A 16,787-nucleotide genomic window follows, 5' to 3' on the forward strand; every position below is an offset into this window, starting at 1 on the left:
CAGGCAGGCCCGAGGAGCAGCCACAGGCGGTAACGAGAGACAACGGGAGACAGAAGCGACTGTGACAATACAGTACGCGTGCAGGCCCTGGGTTGCAATCCTCTTGATGGATGATTCACAGTTGAAGCATGGGTTCCCCTCCAGTTACTAGAAGTGTGGTCTTAGGCGAGTGTACAGGGCTGCCCGTCACATTGCCCCCCCAGTTCCAAAACTGAGGCTCACTTCAAGAATGGTATGACAATGAGAGCAACAATGACCAAACAATCCAGTCACCACCATCAAACGGGGGGTCATCGTAGGTGGCGGGAAGTGATCCGTGGGTGGAGGGGCTTGTGGTTTTTTTTTTTTTTCTTTCCCTCGAGGGCGGGGCAAAGTGGGATGCAGCGCGGCCTTCCATTCATTGCAAGGGCAGGAAAAAAAAAAAACTCCCCAAGAGAGAAAAAAAAAAACTGACTCCGACCCAGTACTCAGCAGGCACCCAATGTACCCTAATCGGATGGCCCACTTATAATCGCTCCCCCTCCAATGATTGGCTGCCCGTTCTTGAGGTAAGCGGGTGGGAAGCAGAGGAAAAAAGGACCACCTCCACGACCGCCCCTCATCGACTTTTTTTTTTCTCTTCTCCTTCCCTTCATACTCCATCAAAGGAACAGAAACAACCACGATTTACTACACTTCCTAGATTCTTCGTCAGTTCTCGTCATCTTTGCGAGAGCTTTGAATCTAGTCGATACCAACTTTCTATTCACTCCCAGGCGCAGTCTTCTCCAGAAGAAGTTCTGCCCTCTTTTCCCCCTCCTCCGTCACCCCGCGATTTTCACCACCTCTAGATCGAGCCGTGCTTGATCTAGATTCCACGCGCCTCAACCGCAAACATGGCTACCGACAAGGGACTCGAGGACGTCCCCGAGGGTGAGTTTTTGCTTCCTCCTGCCTTCGTCTGAACCCTCTCCCGAGGCCGTTCTGCCGTCTGCCCGCTCGACCCAATATCGCGTGGTGCTCTGTCTGCGCTGGCCAGCCGCTTTGGTGGGCCGCAGCCCAACATCGCATTGTGCGCCAGATCATTGGTGCCGTCGGGCCATCGCATAGCATACCCTCGCATTCTTCATTCCATCCATCCATCAATCCAACCTGCAACAACAACAGCCATGCTAACATTGCTTGCCTCACAGGACAGATCGAGTCCAACTACGATGAGACCGTCGACTCTTTCGATGACATGAACCTCAAGTCTGAGCTCCTCCGAGGTGGTAAGTGCTTCATCCACATCCCACTCGCCTTATTCCCGCACGCCGCTCACATCCCCCCGCAGTCTACGCCTATGGTTTCGAGCGTCCCTCTGCCATTCAGCAGCGTGCGATCATGCCCGTCATCAAGGGCCACGATGTCATCGCTCAGGCCCAGTCCGGTACTGGAAAGACTGCTACTTTCTCCATTTCCGTTCTCCAGAAGATCGACACCAACGTCAAGGCTTGCCAGGCCCTGATCCTTGCCCCCACTCGCGAGCTGGCTCAGCAGATTCAGAAGGTCGTGGTCGCTATTGGCGACTTCATGAACATTGAGTGCCACGCCTGCATTGGTGGCACCAGCGTCCGTGAGGACATGAAGGCCCTCCAGGACGGCCCTCAGGTCGTTGTCGGTACCCCCGGCCGTGTCCATGACATGATCCAGCGTCGGTTCCTCAAGACCGACTCCATGAAGATGTTCGTCCTCGACGAGGCCGATGAGATGCTTTCTGTAAGAAAACTCTGCTCCCCCCCCACCCAATCCCACGCGCTAACCTTATTCTTCAGCGCGGTTTCACCGAGCAGATCTACGACATCTTCCAGCTCCTCCCCCAGTCCACCCAGGTCGTCCTCCTGTCCGCCACCATGCCCCAGGACGTCCTTGAGGTCACCACCAAGTTCATGCGTGACCCCGTCCGTATCCTGGTCAAGAAGGACGAGCTTACCCTGGAGGGTATTAAGCAGTTCTACATTGCCGTCGAGAAGGAGGAGTGGAAGCTCGACACCCTCTCGGATCTGTACGAGACTGTCACCATCACCCAGGCCGTCATCTTCTGCAACACCCGCAGAAAGGTCGACTGGCTCACCGACAAGCTCACTGCCCGTGACTTCACCGTCTCTGCCATGCACGGTGACATGGACCAGGGTCAGCGTGATCTGATCATGAAGGAGTTCCGATCCGGCTCTTCCCGTGTCCTGATCGCCACCGATCTTCTGGCTCGTGGTATCGATGTCCAGCAGGTTTCCCTGGTCATCAACTACGATCTCCCCGCCAACCGTGAGAACTACATCCACCGAATTGGTCGTGGTGGTCGTTTCGGCCGAAAGGGCGTTGCCATCAACTTTGTCACCGCCGAGGACGTCCGCATGATGCGTGAGATTGAGCAGTTCTACAGCACCCAGATCGAGGAGATGCCCATGAACGTTGCCGACCTCATCTAAGCGGGGACAACGAAAAAAAATCCAAAAAAGCACAGTCTTCCATATCCGTTTTTTTCAGGCTGCGTAGCCTGCTTCACTCACGACCAGACGACGCAGGGCAGCCTGACTTCTTTGGGAGGGTTTCATACGGAGAAATCTTTGCGGCAGTTGTTGATTAGATCTCGTTTCTAGAGTACCGCCTGGGGCGGCACATGGTTGCCGTCGGTCCGGGGGTGACTTACGGGGAGACTGAACTGGCTGCATGACAAAAAGGCTCGAGGGTCCATTGCGCCTTAATACCTGGAGGCGCGGCGGGGCTACCAAAAGTAATGCAATGGTTGTTGACCCTGCTTTTTGTCTCTGTATTTAGGTGTCATTATCATGATGAATGCTTTCTCTTTTCTTTAACTTTTGGTGTCTACAAATGTGAATGTGACTTGTTCATTGTGCGTGCTCTAGTGATAATCGTAGATGGGCAATGCTAGATGCCCAATCACCTACCACGTGCTGCCGTCTGCTTGCTTGCTTGGTTCACGTATTGGGTCCATCTAATATCACCTAATGAGTCCTCAGGAGTTGTTAAGGTACAGAGTCCCTAGCAGACTCTTTGACTGAGAATGGAATAGTACACATCACCAAGGGCTCTCAACTCAATTCACACTCTCACGATATCACGACAACGCATGTAGACTCAATCCTGATTGAACCTATCCTGTTTCGCCCTAAAGGGCTCCTGTGATACAAAACGAAAGTACCGTATGTAACTCGTTGCCCTGTCTGTCATCTCGTCTCACATATTCGTTCCCCGTCCCGTTCATCCGTCCGTCTTTTGCAGCAACCCGAATCCCAATCGTACAGGTGTCACCAGAATACACCCAGTCTGCTATATACGGAACCCGTATCACTCATCTCTCTGGTGGATTAGAAAATAACATAGGAAAATTTAAAGAAATGCATCAGAGTCAAAAAGTAACTTTGACCTAGCCCTGCCCAGAACGCCGTGTTGTGGTATCGCCGCATGAAATATATGAATAAGCCGTTGCCGGACAGAAGTGACCTATCCTTGCTTAACATGTAGCAAGAGGTCAAGCAAAGAACACCCCCCCTTTTCTATGTTTGTCTACTGCGCATGACCAAAGGTGGTTTGCGTGGGGGGTGGGCTCCTGAGAGACTGGTCACCATAGACTTGTCCACCGTAGGCGCCGGGGATGGGGACAGCCTCGTAGGTGGGCTCATTCGTGGCTGTGGGGCCGTGCTCCGAGACGTGCAAAGTAGGAGTGGCCGGAGGTGCAGGTGCAGGCATGGGAGCAGGAGTGAAGCCGCCCTGGCTCATCTTGGGGGTAGCAGATGGAGCCTTGGTGGGAGGAGCCTGAAGCTTGAAGCCGGTCTCTTGAGGAGCAAACTGAGACTTGGGCTCAGCAAACTGTGTGCCGGGCGTGAAGGGGTTCTCGTTGACCTCGTGGACGGCGGGGAAGCTCTGGTAGGCGGCGGGAGGGTGGCGGGGAGACATGGCGTAGGCACTGAGGGCGGGAGACTTGGGAGCGAAGCCGGGAGTGTTGGGAGCCGACTGACTGCGGAGCTGGGCGAGGTAGAGGTCGGATCGGGCGCGGTCTCGCATGTCCATGGACTTGAACAGACGTCGCTTGGTGTAGTAGCGGTAGAAGACGATGCTGTAGAGGAGAATGCAGAGAACCTCGATCACCACCTCGATGATGATGCAGATCATGGCCCAGTTCTGGAGACGACAGATGAGTGCATAGTCAACCTTGTCGCCAAAGACTTCAGAACGAGTGTTTTGCACGCAGGACCAACCCCACATGTCCTTGTTGTTGGAGTTGTTCTTTGCGTTCTGGAACAGGATGGCCGTGACAACCCAGAGGATCAAAGAAAGGATGAACTATGTGCTGTTAGCTTGTGCTACTCAACTCAGTTCATCGAGTGACAACTTACCCAACCGATAGCAAACAGGGTGTAATAGGTTCCAACCTTCTCGGCCCGTCTATGACCACCTCGGCAGTAGGAAGCGAAGACGATGATACAAGCAGCGAGGGAGACACAGGCCATGGCAAGAACGAGCTTCTGAGGCCAGGCATTGGTGTTCTTGGCCCAGGACGGCATCCGGCTCTGGTCAGGCAGGGCCCTGGTAGCGTTGAAGATGGAGAAAGTTGCCGAGAGCATGCAGAGAATGATGAGAGAGCAGCTGAAGTTGACACCGCGAAGGGCAAACTTGGCCATACGGACGCGGGCCTTGATTTTCTGTTGACATGTAAGTGAGTGATTCCATCAATTTTCCAGCACAAGAGACGTACCACATCGCGAGCCTGCTCCTTTTCGGTTGCCAGTTCCTGCTTCTCGAGGATGTCGGCCTCACGAAAGGTCGGGCTAAGAGGGTTTCGGGCACCGGCTGGTGTTCCAGGCACCTTCATGGCGCTCTTGAGGGGCGTCTTGGGAGTCATTGGGACGGGGATGGATTCTCGGTTGCTGTTGTTACCAATGTAACCAAAACCGACGTCTGCGGGCTGAGGCTGGGGAGCGTGGGACTTCTCGGGGTCGGCAAAGGGCGATCGAGAGTCGACTGGCGAGTGAACTGAGGTGGCCTCGGCGAAGCGGGGAGTTCGAGGCTTGAGGGAACCGTCTGAGGAGGACGACTCGGAGGTACTGGGTCGAGCAGGAGTGAGGTTTAGAGCGGCAGGCCGCCTTTTCTCATCTACATGGCTACGTGTAAGTAAAGGACCCTCTTCGATGCCATACGAAGGGCTCGGTGAAAGTGACGGACCTGGTCCAGCCATTGTTGTGTAGGGCAGTAAAGTTCAAGGACAAGAGGCGCAAACGTGTAAGTGACGGTTGAAGATGTTGTTGTTGAGTGGGTATAAGAGCTTCGACGCAGTCCAAGCCACTACACCCTGAAAAGGAACAGACAGACAATATTGTTGCAGCAAAAACAGGGAGACCAGCTATCGAAGAAGAAGAGAGAGGTCCGGCGAGGCGGACTCGGGTGGGAAGCGACCAGTTTTGAGGTCGGCAGCGATAGAGGGATCAGGCACGCTCATTCGACGACACCAAGACGCCAACGATGGGACAATACATGAGGGAGGGGCGTGCTGGGGATGGAGATGGAGCCTTGGGAAAATGGTCTTACCGGAATGGTTGGGCGGATAGAGAAGCAGACTTCTGATAGGCAGAGGCGAGCCGCCGACGAGTGATTCGTCTTGGAAATAGACGCCCACGCAGCTGGGAAGATGTGAAGCTGAGGCGTAGATAACCTGGTCGGTGCTTTTGAGACACAGATAGATTGTCAAGGATTGATGGTTCGTGTCGCCTCGAGAGCGGCTGACGTCTGTGATACAGATGCTGGAACCAGTCCAAGAAGCTTCTATCGCACATAAGACGGGCCACCGAGGGGATGAGGAGGAGGGATTCACAAGAGGGGAATTGGGAGAGCTGCCGTGATATGTGAGAGGGTTCGGGCAGCAGGGTCTCTGCGTACTCGCATACTACAGACTTACTTTCTGCGCCGCCAGCTGGACAGCTCTTCCAGCAAACAACACCCACGTTGGTTAGCATCGCCCCCGGGCCCCCGTCGCTGCATGACCCGGAGCGATCCATCTCGCCTGTCGGCCACGGGCCCTTGACCCATGGCCCGAGCCATGTCACTGGGCGGTGGGATTGCCCCCGGCGGCTAGAGCATGTTGGAGTTGAGAGCGTGGATCGTGGAGAGATGGCGCCCTTGAAGTGCCATTGGTCGGACCTGAGAGCCGCTCTTTAACCCCCTGGCGGCCCATCTGCCGGCTTGATAGGCTGCATTCCTGCAAGCGCTTCACGTCTTCACCAAACACCACCAATCAGGTGTCCCAGGTCCGTGATGGATTCCCAGCCACCTGCAGGCTTCGGCGGCAACAAACGACTTCTGTTTCGACGTCGTCGAGGTCCATGCCTCGTTTTGGCCCACCATGGATGCTCCTCTCCCGTTGTGTGTGTGCCTTTCGATTTTTTCTTCCATCCTCTCTTGTGCGGTCCCTTGCGGTGTAGTGGTGGTGCGCGCATTTGTCTTGCAGACGCCCTGCACAGCGAGGCGACTCTTCCCGAACGTCGTCCCTCTTGGCAAGTCAAAAATGCCTGACTCTTGAGCCCCCCAGCGCATTGGTTGACGGGGAACTGTTGGTTGGGGGAGCCGTCACATTTCTATTTTTGACCTGCAAGTCAAGTCAAGTCGCGTGGTGCAATTCATCATGGTGGTTTCTTGTCCATGCTGAGATGGGTGTGATAATGTAGCACTCGGGAACATGGTGGTTCTCTTTTCCATGTCGGACAGACAGACAAGACGTTCAACCACCCACGTCCGATTCTGGCATCCATGCCCATCTCGAGCAGTCGTCAGCCTCTTCCGGAGCCCGGGGGCCGATAAAGACGGCCGCTGTTGCTGCGGACATATGCTCCGTGATGCACGCCAGAGCACAAAAGACGATCCACACGACCCATGATGATGAGTCTTTTTTTCCTCATGTTGCTTGACGTGGAGGTTGGTGAACAACCCATGTCGTCTCTCCCCCTCACCTTGGCGTTGTTGGCAGCAAGCGCCACTTGAAACCTGCATCACCGCACGGATTTCGGTTTCTGTTTCGTTTCTGTTTCTCTCAGATGTTTCCGGCACGTGACTAGTTTATCAACTAATGCAATGTCTGTGATTGATTGAGGAGGTTCAGGAACCAGCGCCGCCGTCAGTCATCGTATTTTGTCCAGCAAGTTAGCAGTTTCTAGCACATATTCCATCCATCTTGCTTTGATGGTCACAGCGTGTTGAGTTGTGCTGTAAAGGGGACTTTTTGTGCCAAGAAGTATATCAACGATTTGACTTGTGTTGGAGATGTCTGTTATCAGGTGCAAGACTGATGAGCCTTATAGACAACTAACAGCAAAACGACGACAGATGAATTATGCATATCAAAAGACCTGGGTCGAATTTGTATTGGATGGGTCTGCGTTAGCATTTGACATGTCCTCTCAGCCCAAGACTCAATGGGATTAGGCTGTCGTCGCACTCCCCAAAGCTGGTGATAAATGCTGCAGCGCTTGATTATCTAAACCCACAACCTAAACTTGAAGCTTTGGTGGGAGCACCTACCGACAATCTTCCGGGGAGGGGCATCGAATCCTTATCGCCTTATCGTACCCCAACAGGCTTAGCGTAAGAGTCATAGCCATCCCGACAGACTGCACACGAGGAATTTTGCCATCATCAAGGCGAAATACGCAAATTCTTGGCTCTCGACGACCTCAACGACGAGAACCGCTCACGATCCCCTCGAACCTTCGAGTGTAATTTTCTCCACACCCAGGCGACCATTTACAACCCCGGAAATCGCCCTCACTGCTGCTCCACGACCGAAAAACACCCCCAAAACCCGGCCGATTGCCCCGCCTCCCACCACCATGTCTGCCAACGGCGACCCCAAGTACGACGACATTGAGTCCGAGTCCGACTCTGGCGAGTCTGTCGGCCACAACGAGGCCGGCGATGAGAAGCCCATCAAGTCTGCTCTCAAGAAGTCCAACCCAGCCATCGCCGAGCCCGCTGCTCAAAGACCGGAGCTTCCCCCGCAAACCGACCCCAAAGACCTCGACGTCGCCAGCCTCACTCCCCTGACGCCCGAGATTATTGCCCGACAAGCCACCATCAACATTGGTACCATCGGCCACGTCGCTCACGGAAAGTCCACCGTCGTCAAGGCCATCTCGGGTGTCCAGACCGTTCGTTTCAAGAACGAGCTGATCCGAAACATTACCATCAAGTTGGGTTATGCCAACGCCAAGATCTACAAGTGCGATAGCCCTCAGTGCCCTCGGCCAGGATGCTACCGAAGTTACAAGAGTGAGAAGGAGGTCGACCCTCCCTGCGAGAGAGAGGGATGCTCTGGTACCTACCGGCTATTGCGACACGTCTCGTAAGTTAAGCCTCGGAATGCGATAGGACCATAACTGACGATACAAGCTTCGTCGACTGCCCCGGTCACGATATTCTGATGAGCACCATGTTGTCAGGTGCCGCCGTCATGGACGCTGCTCTGCTCCTTATTGCGGGCAACGAATCCTGCCCTCAGCCCCAGACCTCGGAGCACTTGGCTGCTATTGAGATCATGAAGCTCGATAAGATCATCATTCTTCAGAACAAGGTCGACTTGATGCGAGAAGAGGCCGCCCAGCAGCACTACCAGTCCATCCTCAAGTTCATCCGAGGTACCGTTGCTGGAAAGTCGCCCGTCATCCCCATCTCTGCCCAGCTCAAGTTCAACATTGATGCCGTCAACGAGGCCATCGTCAACACCATCCCCGTTCCTCCCCGTGACTTCAGCATGGACCCTCACATGATTGTCATTCGATCCTTCGACGTCAACAAGCCCGGTGCTGAGATTGATGACCTCAAGGGTGGTGTTGCTGGTGGTTCTATCCTTCACGGTGTTGTCAAGCTGGGTGACGAGATTGAGATCCGACCTGGTATTGTGTCCCGCGATGACAGCGGTGCCCTCAAGTGTACCCCCATCTTCAGCCGAGTCGTTTCTCTCAACTCCGAGGCCAACGACCTCAAGTACGCCGTCCCCGGTGGTCTCATCGGTGTCGGTACCCGAATCGACCCTACCCTCTGCCGTGCCGATCGTCTCGTTGGTTTCGTCCTGGGTCTCAAGGGCCGTCTCCCCGATATCTACAGCGAGATCGAGATCAACTTCTACCTGCTCCGCCGCCTGCTCGGTGTGCGAACCGCCGACGGCAAGCAGGCCAAGGTTGCCAAGCTGGCCAAGAACGAGATGATCATGGTCAACATTGGTTCCACCTCGACTGGAGCCAAGGTCATCGCTATCAAGAACGATGCCGCTAAGCTGGTCCTGACCAGCCCTGCCTGCAGCAACATCGGCGAGAAGGTTGCTTTGTCCCGACGTATCGAGAAGCATTGGCGTCTTATCGGATGGGCTACCATTGCTGCGTAAGTTGCCCTGATTCCACTCTATCTAGATCATAACTAATTCTACTGCAGCGGTGTGACACTCGAGCCCAGCACTTCGTAAGCAATTCATGTAGACAAACAAACGGTTTCTCACGATTCTTCTACTACGCAAAGTTCCGGACCCGAGGGCGCCCAAACAGAGGCAAAGCCCTCGACGGCATTTTGAGTAGACGGCTGGCGCTGGAATGAGGCCTGGTGTTTATAGTGGTCGTTTTCAGGGACGGGGAGGAGAAGGGGAGGAAGCATTCCCCGGACGGAGAAGCTCTGGGGACCAGTGACGGTAGCGGGATGAGCCATGTAGTTACGTTGTAAGTGCATCAAAGAGGGTCACGTCAACCTCACGGGGGGGAAAGACAAAAGTTTTAAGGCCTGAAGGTCAGGAAGAATTGAACGAGGTTTTTGACCAAACCCCAAAAAGATATTACAAGCGTCTATTTCCGTACCTTGCGCGCGTGCTTGACCAGGTTTTCTATCACCCCCTCAAAGGCTTCCCTATCGCCAATCTTTTCGTCCGTCCGCTTCTGCCAGTATTCCAGCGCCTCCTTTGCTGCTCCCTCTAAGCCTTGTAGCTTGGCAATGTGGGCTTTGAGTTCCTGGTCAGTCATGCCGTTGAGTGCCTCGTCTGTCGTCATGCACAGATGCCGGGCAGCCACGAGATCCAGCTCAGGTTGTGGGGGAGGACCTCTGCGCTTCTTTGAGGCCGAGGGCTTTCCTTGGGTATCGACCGATGTAGACGAGTTGTTACCTTCGCCCTGCCGTAACCGAGATACTGATCGGGACTCGCTAGAGTTGCGTGGGGATGCGGTGCGAACGTTGAGTGATGGAAGGACAAGCTTCTTTTGCTTGGAGGCTGGTAGGATCTCGTCAAGGTCCACGGGGACGCCGAGTGATACGAGGAAGAGGCGCCGTGTGCGGGAGCGAATCCAGTCAGGGGGTGCGAGAGGTGGAGGAGCGACAAGTTGAGACCAGAGAGATGCGGATCGAGGTGTGAAGAAGACGGATGAGTCTTTAGACAGGGAAGGGAAAGCGGGAAGATCAAGTTCCTCGGGTGGGAACAAGGCTGCGAGGTATGGTTCCAGGGTTGCTATAACTCCTTCGGGATCAAGTCCGTCAAAGTCGGGTATAGGCTACATGAATTGTTAACAACTTGAACAAGTGTGATATCAAGAAAACTCACGAATGGTAACGTAGGTTGTTGTGGGATAGTTGCTTGTGAAGGAGCAGGTGCCGGAGTTTCTGCTTGCTGGAAACCGTCCTCGAAATCATCAAAGTCGTCATCTTCGTTGCCCTCCTCAAAGTCGTCGAAATCGTCTCCAAAATCATCTTCACCACCATCTTCCTCCTCATCGTCCTCTTCATCGTCATCGCTGTCACCAGCTGGTACGGGCGCGGCTACAGTGATGGGCTTCTCGGACGCTTCTTCCTCTTTTGACTGCGAGGCCGGGGAATCGGGGGATTCAGGTGATGGGTTCTCTACGCGAAAAAAACGAAACTCAGTGGTCAACAGATGTTCTTGTGCTCTTTAGGACTTGGCTATTCCCATACCAGCGGCGCTTTCGCCAGTTATGCTCTCGCCCTGAATCTCCCTGACCTGACCATCGGAATCCACGACGATATCTGGGGAAGCGTCTGCTCTGCGCCTCTCCTCGTACTGGATCGAGTGCGAGCGGCTTCTTGGCCCTGGGGCCTCCTCTACAATGGTTGTGGGAGCATTGATTTCAGGGGTCACCGAGGCATCTCGAGATGGTGTTTCTTCGGGGGCAATCGCGATCTCGTCGGGTTGGGCATCTTGTTCCCGCAGGGCGTATGCTGGAGTTCCAGGGACTTCGCCATATGACGGCTGGTCATCGACTCTCTCGACCCGGGTCTTGGGGACCGGCGAGTTGAGCATCGAGCTCGCGGCATCGGATTGAGCGTCGGTGAACTGGTCTTCGGATTCAGACTCCTCGGCTACCGACATGTCAGCAGTGTGCAAGAGTGTTCAAGGCTGGGAAACGTACCCAGCTCGCGGGCACCTGGGTCCTCGCTGGGAGCCACCTTGGGAGGTTCGAGTTTCTCGGCGTCTGTCATGATGACCGGAAATAGACGAAAATACTACTTGGAGCTGCAGAACCTCGAGGTAGCGAGCTCTAGGGCATGTGATATGATGGTCGTGCGTGGGGTTAGGGGAGCCCGACCTGGGCGGTGGGCTTGGGTCGCGATCGACAGGTCCGTGAGGGGTGATAACTTGAAACGGGAGGATCCAGAGGCTCCCCAGTCAGAAGGACAATTCTTGGGCCGTGTACAGATAAGAAGGTCCAGACAAATATACTTGGTATGATCAAGAAAGGAGGTCGACCGCATCTGCGAGTTCTGGAAGCTCGCCCACTCCAACGCATAGGTACATCACGTGGGGCTACTTACAGTGCGCGCCTCATCCATTCGCAAGCCTGGCCTATTCCTTGCCGAGCACACCGTCCTTTGCGTGAACGTTTAAAATGATCATACGTGCTTGTTCTTGTGTATGTATATGAATTCGCTTCTTCTTCTACACCGCCTTGTGTATATGATAGTTATACTGAAGTATAGGTAAACTTCAAAGAACACCGTTGCAATCATGGGCGGAATGGGTCCTTTCCAGCTTCAGAGTAACAATATCAAGATAACACACAAGGAATGCCGCAAGCTCGTACTCACGATCTACACACTGCGTGAATTTGTCCTTCACGTGTCTCATCGAACAGCTTACATGGATCCATCACGCAAGATTCACGACTCTATCCTTCTCATCGAGATCGCATGCACGACTGCTAACCTGTAGTCGCCGGGGATATGTACCGTTTAAAACGGTCTCTGCGTCAAAGAGCTACCTAAGACGATGGCTAGAAATAGACTAGCTCAGGCACCTCCTTAGACAACGGTGAGTGGTGAGGTTCAGTCGCGTCCCCACAAAAAAAGCTCCCATGTGCTGTAAGGTCCGTCTTCAATCACCCCGTTGCCATCGACGACAAGAACCTCTCCCATCTCAACTTTTCGCGCTGACATCCCAGGTCTCTCTGTCGGTCATCAGGAACCTCGTCTCCAAGGCGCCGAGCATCACGTGAACGCATCAGAGATACTGCGATCGACAATTCCCCAGACGCGAGGAAGCTGATCCTCAACCTCCAGCCGCCATCATGTCCGGGTCGTTCAGCTTTGGAGGCACAGGCGGCTCTTCGGGCGCGCCAAACAACAACACGACATCCACTGCGCCGGCTTCGGGCGGTCTCTTTGGAGCTGCGGCGGGAACACCCAAGTTTTCCTTTGGAGGTGCCACTGCTGGTAGCAGCACTACACCCGCAGGCAACCCAGGTGGTTTGTTTGGTCAACAAACTGGCGCCTCGGCGCAAAAGCCTGCTGGAGGTCTCTTTGGAGGCAACGCGGCCAACAACACTTCCACCACACCCGCCTCGACTGGAACCGGGCTCTTCGGAGGGGGTGCCTCTACCACTCCTTCATCGGGCGGTCTTTTTGGAGGAGGTGGTGCTTCTTCTGCCACTCCTGCGACAACTGCTGCGAGCGGAGGACTGTTTGGTGGAGGTGCCACCACTTCAACCACGCCTGCGAGCGGAGGGCTATTTGGAAACAACGGAAACGCTGCTAACAAGCCTGCGGGTAACATGTTTGGTGGTGCTAACACTACTACTCCTGCCAGTGGTGGTGGTGCTCTGTTTGGACAGAACAATGCTACCCAGGCCCAGAGCGCAGCCACCACCTCAGCTGCCCCAGCGTCTGGACTGTTTGCGAGCACTGGTAACTCTTTGTTCGGAAACAAGCCAGCTTCCACCGCGCCGACTGCGACCCCCGCGAAGCCAACCTTTGCTCTGCCATCGACGACACCAGCCGGAGCACCACCTGCGGACTCTTCGAAGCCCAGCGGACCCAGCCTTTTTGGAAACGCAGGTGCTCAGACATCTACCACACCCTCTCTCTTTGGAGCGAAGCCGGCGAACACCTCAGCTCCCGCTCAGCCCAGCACAACCACAACAGCTCCGTCCGGTCTCTTTGGAGGCGCGCAGTCTGGCGCCAGCGCCCCTTCTGGAGGGCTCTTCGGCGGCGGTGCCCCAGCCTCTACTGCCGCTCCATCATCAGGTGGACTTTTCGGTGGCGCAAAGACCCAGACAGCTGCACCAGCCGCTTCCCAAGCAGCCGGCTCGACACCTTCTGCTACCTCAACCCTGTTCGGTGCTAAGCCCGCGGCTCCTGCGGCAGCTGCTCAGAGCTCGACACCTGCTGGCGGGCTCTTTGGAGGTGCGGCAGCAACATCTACTGCTGCTACTACTTCGACTCCTGCGACTGCTGGAGCTTTGTTCGGCGCTAAGCCTGCTGCAACAACAGCCGCAGCTGCAACTACGGCGGCTCCAGCAACGGCTTCCAGCGCGGGTAGTCTCTTTGGTGGCGCCCCGAAGCCTTCCACCGAGACAGCGGCGCCCAAGCCTGCGGGCGGCTTGTTTGGACAACCGGCCACCACGCAGGCTCAGACATCTGCAACTACAGCTGCTCCTGCAACTGCGGCAACCACAACCGCAGCGCCAGCAAGCAGCCTGTTTGGAGCCAAGGCGGCCACGACTACAGACGCCAGCAAGGACGCAGCGAAGCCTGCCGCTCAGAACGGAACCAGTGCTCTAGGTGCCTCCACGACTGGACCTACCTCACAGATGGCCCGGTTGAAGAACAAGACGATGGAGGACATCGTGACGCGATGGGCCTCGGATCTGTCCAAGTATCAGAAGGAGTTCAAGGAGCAAGCTACCACTGTGTCCACCTGGGACAGAAGCCTCGTTGACAATGGCGAGAAGATTCAGAAGTTGTACCTGGATACTTTTGAGGCGGAGCGAAGGAGCCATGAGATTGAGCGACAGCTTGCGGCTGTGGAGAACCAGCAGGATGAGCTCGAGGCTTGGCTCGATCGTTATGAGTCGGAGGTCCAGGACATGTTTGCCAAGCAGCTTGGTCCCGGCGAGCAGTTGGCAGGTCCTGACCAGGAGCGGGAGCGCACATACAAGCTTGCCGAGAAGCTGATGCAACAATTGGATGAGAAGTCGAGGGACCTCACTAAGATGGTCAAGGAGATCAATGACATTTCGGGCACACTTAACAAGGGTGCTAAGCCCGAGGACCCTGTAAGTCTCATTACCCCAAGGTCAAGGGTGAGCAAAGTTACTAACCAAACCACACAGCTGAGCCAGATCGTCCGGGTTCTCAACGGCCATCTCACACAGCTGCAGTGGATCGATGCTAATGCCTCGGCCCTCCAGTCCAAGGTGACGGCGGCCCAAAAGTCGAGCAGCAACCTTGGAAGCCACTATGGCAGCTCGGATAATGACGCGGCGGAGAGCTTCTACCGTTCCTACATGGGGCGACGATAGGTTGGAGGACGAGTGTAATTCATTGGGAATGGAGTTTGGGCAAGGACTCTATGTAATTCTGTAGTAGCAAGATGGAAGACTAAGTCACACAGACAGACATGGTTGGAGAGCAATCAAGACGAGATGAGACGTGGGAGGTACATGCGATGCGATGCGGAACTTGTAGAGTGCGCGGATGCGTGAATGTTTCTTGTACACTAGTTTAGACTGTGGAAAAAGGGAACCTCTGGATGATGTGTCATTTCATTTCATATCGTATCCATCCCATCGAGTCGACGATCGTGATTGTGTTTTGGTTGGTTGGTGATTGTTGTCTTGCCGAGCCGAAATAAAATCTCTCGCAATTGAGTGGCTTTCCCCGCGCAAAGCTTTGCCCGACCTTTCCGGTAAACGAAGATGTGGTGGAAAATTTGAGAGGTTTAGTTCTGCTCGCCGCCCTGCTCCTTGGTGATCTCGTCGCTGTTGACGGAAAAGTCAGTAAATGGGGTCGCCTGGCGCATTCAATTGGGACCTTACATGTGCTTGGAGAGGCGCTCGAGGTGCTGCTGCTGCTCCTGGAGCTTCTTCTTGAGCTCAATGAGCTTCTCCTTCTCGCGCTGGCGGATGGCGTAATCCTCGTTGGCCTTCTCTCGTCGCTGGAAGGCGTCACTGTGGCACAGGGGTTAGGATCAATTGATGTCTTGGTGATGCGAATTGATGCAAATCCATCCATCCGCGGCCGGAGGGAGGAAGATGAGGAACTTACCCAGGACCGCCGGTCTTGGGAGGAGCACCGGTAGCACCCTCGGTCATGACGCGGGGGGTGGTAGAGAAGCATCGAACGGGCCGGAAGGTGGCCGTCTGGCGGAAGGTTGTTCGGAGCATGGTTGTTGATGTGTCTTGTGAAAGACTAGGTTGAAGGGTGAAGGTAGAGGCGTTTTGTGTGTGTAGCGATGACGTGGGGAAAGGTTGGAGAAGTGGTTGCGAAGAGCCGAGAGCAATTGGTCGGATGATCTGATGAGCACCGAGCTGTCTGGGTTCGGGCCAGGCTTCGGGTTATAGGGAGGTACATCTACAGAACAGCGATTCAGAGTGACTTCACAGGTACCCTGTTAAGACGGTCGCACGGCTGGCGGTAAATCCCGGCCCCGTCCGCTTGGGAGCTCGGATCTGGGAGCCTGTCAGCGCGGACGAGTGAGCCTACGGGATTGAAGAATTCGAGCAGCCAGGGTGAGGATCGCTTCTGGGGTTCCCTGTAAGGCTGCAGTGAACGGACGTTTTGCTTCTCTATCCTTTCAAGTTTTGCTAATTCCCGTCGTGATCCTCAAGAAAGAAAAGGGTAAACAAGACGGCTCAAGTCAAGACTTCATGATCCAGCAGAGGCATCCATCACCAACAGAACGAACGCCTCGCCTCAGGTGACGGGGCGGGTGGCGTGGAGTTGTACCGCGTATGGAGTAGGCGATGGGGCTGCGGTGCGGAGGGAAATAAAACTGACAGGCTAGATAGCCGGCTCGGAGGCAGGCAGGAAGGCAGAGATCACCAGATATTTGCTGCAAAAGGCCTCGGATGGCACACAATCTCTCACCTTGCCCAGGACTTCAGTGATCAGGTGGACACCCATTGACCATGGTGTTGCTGGTTGACCTCGGGTGTTGATTGGGTAGCACACGTCTAAGGGACATTGAGAGACGCAGTGTAGAGAAAAGAAGAGGATTCTTGATAAAATGATTCAAAAATCATCAAAAGACCCTCAAGCTGTCGTCAATGAAAGACGTTTTTATCAAAATTCTTTTGTTGACCTACAAGCGGTCCAGTTGTTGGTGTTTCTGGAACCATGGCCATGTTTCTTCCCAGCTGAAGTGGTGGCAACGACGTCAGCGGGCCCTGCAAAACAGACCAACGCCATGCGGCGCAGCGCAGCTCGGGCAGACGGCTGCAATGCTATCGAGCCCACCATGATGGGCACGTCTTGTGTATGGAGAATGGAGAGACGTT

The 16,787-nt window shown here is 54.9% G+C and overlaps 6 protein-coding genes across 6 annotated transcripts; 3 read left to right on the forward strand and 3 right to left on the reverse strand.

Annotated features, from left to right (window-relative positions):
• The first annotated feature begins 636 nt into the window (after window positions 1-636).
• NECHADRAFT_60140 (uncharacterized protein) lies at window positions 637-2,834 on the forward strand. Its single transcript, XM_003051674.1, has 4 exons — window positions 637-912; window positions 1,173-1,250; window positions 1,313-1,737; window positions 1,794-2,834. Exons 1-4 carry the CDS (start codon window positions 876-878, stop codon window positions 2,445-2,447), a joined length of 1,194 nt encoding a protein of 397 aa, XP_003051720.1. The 5' UTR covers window positions 637-875; the 3' UTR covers window positions 2,448-2,834.
• Window positions 2,835-3,106: 272 nt separating this feature from the next.
• Window positions 3,107-5,134, reverse strand: NECHADRAFT_60144 (uncharacterized protein). The gene is made up of 3 exons (XM_003052118.1): window positions 4,736-5,134; window positions 4,377-4,682; window positions 3,107-4,323 (listed from the first exon to the last, which is right to left on the reverse strand). Exons 1-3 carry the CDS (start codon window positions 4,880-4,882, stop codon window positions 3,547-3,549), a joined length of 1,230 nt encoding a protein of 409 aa, XP_003052164.1. The 5' UTR covers window positions 4,883-5,134; the 3' UTR covers window positions 3,107-3,546.
• Window positions 5,135-7,856: 2,722 nt separating this feature from the next.
• Window positions 7,857-9,617, forward strand: NECHADRAFT_68396 (uncharacterized protein; the record flags this gene model as incomplete). Its single annotated transcript, XM_003051675.1, has 3 exons — window positions 7,857-8,368; window positions 8,416-9,402; window positions 9,454-9,617. The coding sequence occupies 3 exons, from the start codon at window positions 7,857-7,859 to the stop codon at window positions 9,482-9,484; spliced, it is 1,530 nt and encodes a 509-aa protein (XP_003051721.1). The 3' UTR covers window positions 9,485-9,617.
• A 237-nt stretch (window positions 9,618-9,854) lies between these two features.
• Window positions 9,855-11,493, reverse strand: NECHADRAFT_92726 (uncharacterized protein; the record flags this gene model as incomplete). The annotated part of the gene is made up of 4 exons (XM_003052119.1): window positions 9,855-10,550; window positions 10,601-10,855; window positions 11,015-11,373; window positions 11,424-11,493. 4 exons carry the CDS (start codon window positions 11,491-11,493, stop codon window positions 9,855-9,857), a joined length of 1,380 nt encoding a protein of 459 aa, XP_003052165.1.
• A 1,085-nt stretch (window positions 11,494-12,578) lies between these two features.
• Window positions 12,579-14,810, forward strand: NECHADRAFT_79074 (uncharacterized protein; the record flags this gene model as incomplete). Its single annotated transcript, XM_003051676.1, has 2 exons — window positions 12,579-14,564; window positions 14,622-14,810. The coding sequence occupies 2 exons, from the start codon at window positions 12,579-12,581 to the stop codon at window positions 14,808-14,810; spliced, it is 2,175 nt and encodes a 724-aa protein (XP_003051722.1).
• A 34-nt stretch (window positions 14,811-14,844) lies between these two features.
• On the reverse strand, window positions 14,845-15,751 carry NECHADRAFT_102558 (uncharacterized protein). Its single transcript, XM_003052120.1, has 3 exons — window positions 15,556-15,751; window positions 15,327-15,458; window positions 14,845-15,269 (listed from the first exon to the last, which is right to left on the reverse strand). Exons 1-3 carry the CDS (start codon window positions 15,672-15,674, stop codon window positions 15,230-15,232), a joined length of 291 nt encoding a protein of 96 aa, XP_003052166.1. The 5' UTR covers window positions 15,675-15,751; the 3' UTR covers window positions 14,845-15,229.
• Between the last annotated feature and the right edge of the window lie 1,036 nt (window positions 15,752-16,787).

The sequence above is a fragment of the Fusarium vanettenii genome, assembly GCF_000151355.1.
Source record: "Fusarium vanettenii 77-13-4 chromosome 4 genomic scaffold NECHAsca_3_chr4_2_0, whole genome shotgun sequence".
NCBI classification, from domain to species: domain Eukaryota; kingdom Fungi; phylum Ascomycota; class Sordariomycetes; order Hypocreales; family Nectriaceae; genus Fusarium; species Fusarium vanettenii.

Coding starts and splice junctions, on each gene's coding strand:
- NECHADRAFT_102558 (XM_003052120.1), bottom strand. CDS start 15,674: ATGCTCCGAACAACCTTCCGCCAGACGGCCACCTTCCGGCCCGTTCGA. Junction 15,459..15,555: donor CCCAAGACCGGCGGTCCTGG/GTAAGTTCCTCA, acceptor CCTGTGCCACAG/TGACGCCTTCCAGCGACGAG. Junction 15,270..15,326: donor GAGCGCCTCTCCAAGCACAT/GTAAGGTCCCAA, acceptor TTCCGTCAACAG/CGACGAGATCACCAAGGAGC.
- NECHADRAFT_60144 (XM_003052118.1), bottom strand. CDS start 4,882: ATGACTCCCAAGACGCCCCTCAAGAGCGCCATGAAGGTGCCTGGAACA. Junction 4,683..4,735: donor AGGAGCAGGCTCGCGATGTG/GTACGTCTCTTG, acceptor ACATGTCAACAG/AAAATCAAGGCCCGCGTCCG. Junction 4,324..4,376: donor CCCTGTTTGCTATCGGTTGG/GTAAGTTGTCAC, acceptor AACAGCACATAG/TTCATCCTTTCTTTGATCCT.
- NECHADRAFT_60140 (XM_003051674.1), top strand. CDS start 876: ATGGCTACCGACAAGGGACTCGAGGACGTCCCCGAGG. Junction 913..1,172: donor ACTCGAGGACGTCCCCGAGG/GTGAGTTTTTGC, acceptor CTTGCCTCACAG/GACAGATCGAGTCCAACTAC. Junction 1,738..1,793: donor AGGCCGATGAGATGCTTTCT/GTAAGAAAACTC, acceptor CTTATTCTTCAG/CGCGGTTTCACCGAGCAGAT.